Genomic DNA, 7,705 nt, shown 5'->3' with positions numbered 1-7,705 from the left:
TTTTCCGTTAGAAACACGGGTAAGAAAATAAATGTATTCACTGGGTGTCGCAAGAGCAAAGGCTAAATAATCAAAGGTAACAGCAGCAGCAGCAAGGCGAAGGGACCCGCACTGTATCCTGCTCCCCCGCTCCCAGACCTGCCCTCTTATTTATTGGCGAGACCTTCCTCCCTCCCTCTCGGTGCGAGTGCGTTGTGCGAGTGTTTCATCCCGGGAAAAGTGTAGCCATCCAGCCATGGTGGTTTTCAATGGCTTGCTGAAAATCAAGATCTGCGAGGCGGTGAATCTGAAACCCACGGCGTGGTCTCTGAGGCATGCGGTGGGTCCCAGGCCACAGACCTTTTTGCTGGACCCTTACATAGCCCTCAATGTGGACGACTCCAGGATCGGGCAGACCTCAACCAAGCAAAAAACCAACAGTCCTGCATGGAACGATGAATTTGTCACCGACGTTTGTAATGGCAGGAAGATAGAAATGGCTGTTTTCCATGATGCCCCCATCGGGTACGACGATTTTGTAGCTAACTGCACTATACAGTTTGAGGACTTGCTGCAGAACGGGAGCCGCCACTTCGAGGACTGGGTAAGTGTTCGCACTGTAGATACATACACGTACATACAATTTTCAGTGGCATGGCTCTGGATGCAACATCTGTCTTGCAGAGCTAGGTTGCCAAGGGCATGTAATGGCTCTGGAGGCTTTTCATTATTTCCACGCTTTGTTATACTGAGATAGTCATGGTTACTGTATATCTCATGCATGTGGTCTACAGGCAAGGGAGGAAAGAAAAATATGCTGAATCTAAGTAAGAGATGTATAATTACCACTTCAGTTTCTGAAATTATGTTACATAAATACAAGTCTAGTTATCTTATTGTGTTTGAAAAACCCTAACCAAATGCATCCAAACAGAACATTACCACAAAACCCAGATCCAGCACTTAGACCGAGTTCATAATTTCAGTGTGAACGCTCTTGGTCAGCTTGGCAATGACAAGCCTTAAAAATCCAGACCTGACCTCTGATGCGAGGCACTCGAGGGTCTTTGTATCACTTGAAAGCTCATTGCATCAATACTGATGCTCCTCCTTCCTTCCCCGAGATGATCTACACCGTTATTCATAGAGCTAATGCAATGCTGCTTCAAATAACCTGAAACTCATAAAAGGGTCCTGGTGGATTTTGGCCCCAACCAGACAAATTCTGTCGCCTGTATACACAACGTGTCTAACAGCTTCTATGGCGTCTTAAAGACCCAGAGGCTAACATGCCTCAGTGGGAGTACAGAAAAGCTGGAAAATCCTTGGTCTAACATTCTCAGGTACTGTGATTTAACATGGAAAAATCAAACAAAAAAAGAAACACAGGAAACATGAATATGCACATTTCATGTTTCTGCAGTTAAACAGCTAAATGACATGTCCCTTAAATAAGAGGTATAATAAAACAATAGTAGCTGTCTACTCATTTGCAGTGTGCTCTGCTTGACCAGCCATCTGAAATGTGTATGCTCATCTTTTTGTGTATTTATTTGTTATGGCCAGGGATACTACTCAGGGCAGTATTTCTTTGGCAAACAGACAGAGAACCCAGGACCCAAGTAAAAATAGCAGGAGTTAATAGCTCTGAGTTTCATGTATTCTTTGGGGCTTCTTTTCTTAATGCAGTAGTATAAAGAGATGTCAGAATGATGAAAAGAATTGGGCTCTATGCTGATTAGGAGCCAAATAACTTTACTGTTAAAACTTTTATGTTTACAACTTTAAAATATTTTTTACTTCTGCTACATATATTACGTTATGATAATTAGGATCTAGATTATTCTGGTGCTCTGTAAAAGCTACACATTAGTATGCTCGAATGGTAAAACTGGGTGATAGGCAGAGGAAAAATAGCCAAATCAGGAAAAGACAAATGCAGCAGTATTGCGGATGTCTTTTACCTGGATTGAATGATAATCAAGTTGTGTCTCTCCTGAAATCAAGGGGGGGTTCATCTCTGAGACCAACAGGATGAGGACATCATCACAGATTTTTAGTGAAAGAATGATTTTTTTTTTTTTTTTTTTTTTTTTTAGTGATACATGTTGTGAGTTTGTTGCCAGATCTGGAAGGACCTTCCAGGTTGCAGATGCCAAGTTTGAATTTTGGTGGGGCTCGTGTGCTGGGCTATATCCTGGCTCTGATTTTTAAGGTGAACTCAAACGTCCAAACACGTTCCCCAGACAAGTAGTGAAATTTAACAGATTGAGGCCCATTGTAAACATGATCTGGGAGGAACTACATAGCTGAAGCAGATAAATGCTGTGTTTTATTGCACCAGGATTCATTGCTGTCCAGCATTCGCTAGGTGGGAGGAGACGAGGGAGTGACTACGCTTGTTGTCTGTTGATGTTACAGAATTGAGGACATGGCAGTGGATCATAACTGGTCAGCTCAATATAATGCAGCTTCTGAAGCATCACTTACCTTGTTTTTGTGCTGTAAATTCTCATCGTTTGGACTGTGTGCGGTACATATAATACACAGTGTACACCACCCTCCCTGTATCACAGTTGGGATTGGTGAGGAGGCAAGTATTTATAGGGTTGTGCTTTACCCTTTCCAAAATCTTTCCGTTTGCTGAATGTGTCACTGTAATTGTAATACCGAGTGTGCTTATTGGATTGTTAATAGATAGGGACCTTCAGAGAACTGGTTCTTACAAAATCACACTTTTTTTGTCTGATTTCAATTATATGAAGTTAAAATAAGGCTTGTGGCTGTGACATCTCTGTAGAGTCCATAGTGAAGTAAACAGATTTATTGGTATCTTCATCAGTGTCTGGAGTCTATATTAAAACCTGAAAAAGAAAAGTTGTCTATGAAACGAGGGGGTTTCACAGTACAAGGAAAATGCATGTGGCCTAAACCAACGTTACCAAGATCTGCTGGTACGATACAGTCAGTTTCTTCTGTTTAATAAGAGGACTAATTCCTTCATTTCACTTGGCATTAAAGGCAGATATTTTTGTAGTACTCTTTCCCAACTTTATAACAAGCAAATTAAAAGTAGCCATGACAAGAATCCATTCCTCCTTACTGCCTGAAATAGCAAATACATGCAACCTAAGAAACACTCCTAGAGACCATAATGTCTTTTCATGCCATTCTGAGGATTTTCCTTTAAGCAGTCCTGAAAGTTTGAACTGGTTTCCACATACTTGTTGAGTGTGTTCGGTGTAATTGCACTGCTGCCCCCCTTTACCTTCAGAATGATGCAACAGTTCTTGCAGGACTGGACTGTCACTATTTAAATAGATTTGAGAAAATGCTCATGTGCTGAGAACAGCTCTTGTCAATATATTAATAACTTTAATGCTTTTGATCTCCTAGAATACTGCATATATTTTGGTAAGGAAATTTCAATATCTATTTTATAATAGCTGCACTAAGGTCAAGGTTACATTACTTATCCTGTAATGTATTTCTAGGTTCTTGTCAGAAATCCAAAATGCAAAAAAGTCTTGCAAAGAAATAATGTTTTGGTTTTTTCCTCCCTAAAAAGAAACTGTTTCTCTCTTTAGCCAGCTTACCTGCTTTGATTGGTTTTTGATACTGTGCAAATCCTTGTGTTTTTTCTGAGAGATGAGTTTTTTAGGAAAATACTGGGTATTTTTCTCACTGTTAAGCCTGTGCTATGTACTGATGCCATGGTTACAGTGGAAACACTAATGATAAACAAGTACAAAGCTTGAAATCATGATAGCATCTATTGTATTAGGACGATACAGATAAATATGCAAAATCCTGGTTCGTTTTATCTACAGAGTATTCAGCAGTTGCAAAACTGATTTTGAACCTTTTGATATGTATATGTTCTGAATATGTGTATATTTAAAAAAAAAATCAAAATGTTGTCCTAAAACAGCGGTTAAGATTTTACTGGATGGAAGATTTTAAACAAAATATATATATATTTTTTTTTAGAGATCAATATAAAATATTTGTTGTGGTTTCTAAAAAAGGTATAGTGACAATTAAAAAGATGGCTGCTTTTCCATTGGTGCATCAATACAGATATAGCACAGTAAAAGTGGTCAGTTTTGCAGATTTTTTTAGTCATGGCTACACTGCAGTTTTAAAGAGAGTTTTGGATTTATGACATTACAGGCTTTTCTGTAAGCGCATAAAATGTTCTGCAGAATGGCACAGAGTACTCAAGAAGATGTCGGTGAACTTAACACTTTGAGAAATCAAAAATACAGAACAACCTGCAAGTTCTGATTGAAAAACAAACTAATAACATGAAAGCTGTGACTATATTTTTTTGAGTTAGGTAATTCATGTAAAGTATGTCTTTGTCTAGCTTTCTTACATGTGGCATATGTAAATGTTGCACTTGATAATGCAGCTACACTTTAATTCAGTAGGATTGAGATCAGGAAGGAAAATCCTGTTGATATTTAGCCTTGTGGTTACACTCCTGTGAATTAGCATGATCAATGTTTATGTGTTTGGATGATTGGTAGCATGGGTTCTGAGTTCAAGTCCACTTTCCAGAGTTGATGATAGAGGAAATCAGTGTGATTGGACCTATGCCAAAGACTCCATCTAAGGGTCTTAGCCATTAGCCCAGCTGTACACAAGAAAACCTATTGAGTTGTCCTAAGAAATCCTTTTGTGGGCTGTGTAGCAGAGCTCATGAAATCAGTCAGGACATCACATCATTTAGCAAGAAAAGCCTCTATTTCCACTGAAAATATTTTACAGCTATATTTAGCTTAATGAAACAAGTTTAATCTTCTGCTATCTCAAAAAAAAATCCCTAACACTATCAGGAAAAAACCCCACACAGATTTCAATAAGTTTTCTTTGCTAGTCGTAAATATCTTCCATACTAATTTTTTTTCTCTTTGGTGCTGCTTCTTAAGATCTAAATTTAAAACATTATACTTTTTTAAAAGCATCCGTTCATATTTAGATTTTATCAGTGTGAAGTTAGTCATGCAACTGTGCCACCATTGCATAAAGCAAGTTTATTATGAATTAATATAGTATCTCAATAACAAGTTGATGATGAGTTATAGGTAACATTATGAGGAAGTTTTACATATACAGTTTTACATACTCATTGAATTGTTGTGTTACATATTTTTACATCATGCTTACAGTGTACTACTGAAGACATTTTCCTATTGGAAAGGCTAGGTCTGTAAGTTGTAGTCCATACAGTTGGACATCTAGGTTAAGGGAGCTCTGAATGTCATGGTGCCCACCTGTTGTAAGAGAAATAACAGTAACAAGTATGTCATAGTTTAGAAAATCTGAAAGGACTTTAGAGAAAGGTCAATATTCTTTCTTCTGTTTGAGGAATTGAGAAGTAGGTGCCTGCAGCCACCCAGAAAGGCAATAGCAGAGGAGGGATTAAAAGTCTTTGGAGTCCTTGGTCCAGTGAACTGTCTGTGGATGTAAGAAGTAGAACCGTCTCCTTCCAGTGCCTCTTACCTGAATTAACTGGAAAGACTGCTTAGGTGCTTATCAGAGTTGTTCTTTTATTTTTGATTTTTTTTAAACGTTCTGCCATTTCTGTTGCTGAAATGGGAACTCCTTTCAGTCAGCAGGTGATCTGTTGTAGCTGACGGACAGAGAGTGGAATGTAATCATTTTAGTGCAGGTCACCCTGTGCGTTAACCTCTGCTTGTGCCATACACTGCTGCAGGTTGGCGTTGGGCTAGCAGAGTGTGATTGTAGCATATTTTCATTTTTATTTTCATCTACTGGCTGAACTTATCTGGGCTGATGGTGTTGAAAGGCCTAGGATTTTTCTTGCGAAAGCTTTACATCTCATCTAAACTGTGGTTCATGGGCTGCTGAAAAGCATTGTTATCAGAATAGTATTTGTTGAAGTGAAAGGGAAATTGCTGTCCTGTTTGATAGGTTTCTTCATGACAAGGCTGTCACAGAGCAAGGTGTGTCAAGTTTGGGGGACAAGGGTGAGAGAGCTACAGATGATCAGCAGGGTTTCACAGTGTAACTGTGAGGGTGGGCAGTTGTCAAGAGGAGATGGGAGATTTTTACACTTTTTACAGGTAGTGGTCTTCCTTGGCTTCTTCCCCAGCGTGTCTCCCTCCTGTGCCTCCTCTTTTCCTTCTCTGCTGGGGATGTGGTACAGTCACCACACAGCTCACCCACTATCTCTTATCAATCCCTTTCTGCAGCTGCGTGAATCTACTCCTACTCCCTGCTCGAAATGTTCTCTCCTAACAGCTCCTGCTTACCTGCAGTTCTTCCCAGCCTGTTGAGAAGCAATAGTGGCGGCAAAAGTTGCCTCTGTGGTTGCTACTGCAGGGAGAGGGAAAGGGCAAAGTGGGGATAGGAAGGGATGAGGCATGGAGAGAAACCTGGAGGAGGGTAATGAATAGTTGCTGCTGCCCCACATACTCCAGCTGCCCTTTTGGCAACAGCAGAAAGCTACACATTTAGGAGACAGGGACGAGCTGTCAATAGGCAAATTGAGTAGCTGAAGGCCATGGTGTGTTGCTCAATGACCTGTTTTTTGGGTTTTTTTGCCTGCTTTGCTCAGTGCACAGCTTTTGAAGTCTCACTTCAGACGTGAAAAAAAATTGCTCAGGGTGTGAAAAGTGTCTAGTAGAGCATGCATTTAGCACTGTAGCAGTGTAGGTCAGGATTTGATCCCACGACTGATCAGAATCTGATCCTACTGTTGCTAACTAAACTGCCATTTAAATGAACTTTTGAGGTGTTTTCAAATTTTGAGGGGAGGCTGTGAATACAATTTGTAAAAAAATTAGAGGCGAGAGCCTTTCTGCTTGGAACTGGCTGGTTGAATTAAGTTCTGCTTTACACAGTACTGTCCCTCACCCCAGCTGATTAAACTGTAAGAGAAAGACATCTACAGTTCATGGTAAGAGAGATTTTGGAAACGATAGGTTATACAAGTAATGGGAAACCTGTTCTCAGAGAGGACTGAAAAGAGACTTTCTCTCCATCCACATGGAAAGGTAAGGCTGGAACTATCTGTATATGGAATAAGATCAGAAGTCCAAAGACAGCTTGGAAAACTGCCAATTTTGGTGGGGAGGGGGAACAAAACAAATCCTTTTGTCTCTTGCAAGAAGCTAGACAGAGGAAGATCTGAAGAATGGGGATATTTCATGTGCCCTTTTGAGTCATGCAAATTGTAGCAGGTACAGGGCTTTCTACCATTTGGGGGCAAAGTGATCATTGCAGAAGGCTGACAAAAAGTTTTAACCATGCGTTTTAAGAAACTGCTTTCCTGTTCGGTAGGCAGTTGCTAGAGGATTTAAAAAATATATTCGGCAATATTAATATGAAACTGCAACTGTAAAGCTAATAAATAATTCTAGAGATTGGGTAACTTTAACAGCAGTTATGTACTTTGCACTATATTTTAGTAAAGCAAAATGCAAATGAATATGATGTAAGGACATCTGCAGAATTATTATCTACTCTGATCGTTGTTCACAATCAGTAGCTTGCATTGCTAGTAAAGTTGATTTCTGAGTGTCCTCTCATGTTCCTCTAAGAGTTAAAAAATCTTAAATTATCATTGCTGTGATTTAACAGAAGTTACAGAAGCCAAGATTTCACATATTTCTGAATAGCACAGCTAAAAAACCTAGCGATATTGGCATGTTCCCATTAAATCTAACGGGAGTTTTAATGCTGATTTTATTGGAAG

The 7,705-nt window shown here is 39.5% G+C and overlaps 1 protein-coding gene across 1 annotated transcript in view; it reads left to right on the top strand.

Annotated features, from left to right (window-relative positions):
* Positions 1-235: 235 nt before the first annotated feature.
* PRKCE (protein kinase C epsilon) overlaps positions 236-7,705 on the top strand; it is a gene marked incomplete at its 5' end in the record, with an annotated part of 303,518 nt that continues 296,048 nt past the window's right edge. The window contains one exon of the mRNA XM_081997851.1: positions 236-583. Coding sequence (XP_081853977.1) covers positions 236-583 — 348 coding nt within the window. The remainder of the gene's footprint in view (positions 584-7,705) is intronic.

The sequence above is a fragment of the Phaethon aethereus genome (assembly GCF_964289735.1).
Source record: "Phaethon aethereus genome assembly, chromosome: 3".
In the NCBI taxonomy this organism is placed as follows: Eukaryota; Metazoa; Chordata; class Aves; order Phaethontiformes; family Phaethontidae; genus Phaethon; species Phaethon aethereus.
This window is presented reverse-complemented; position numbering and strand designations above follow the sequence as displayed.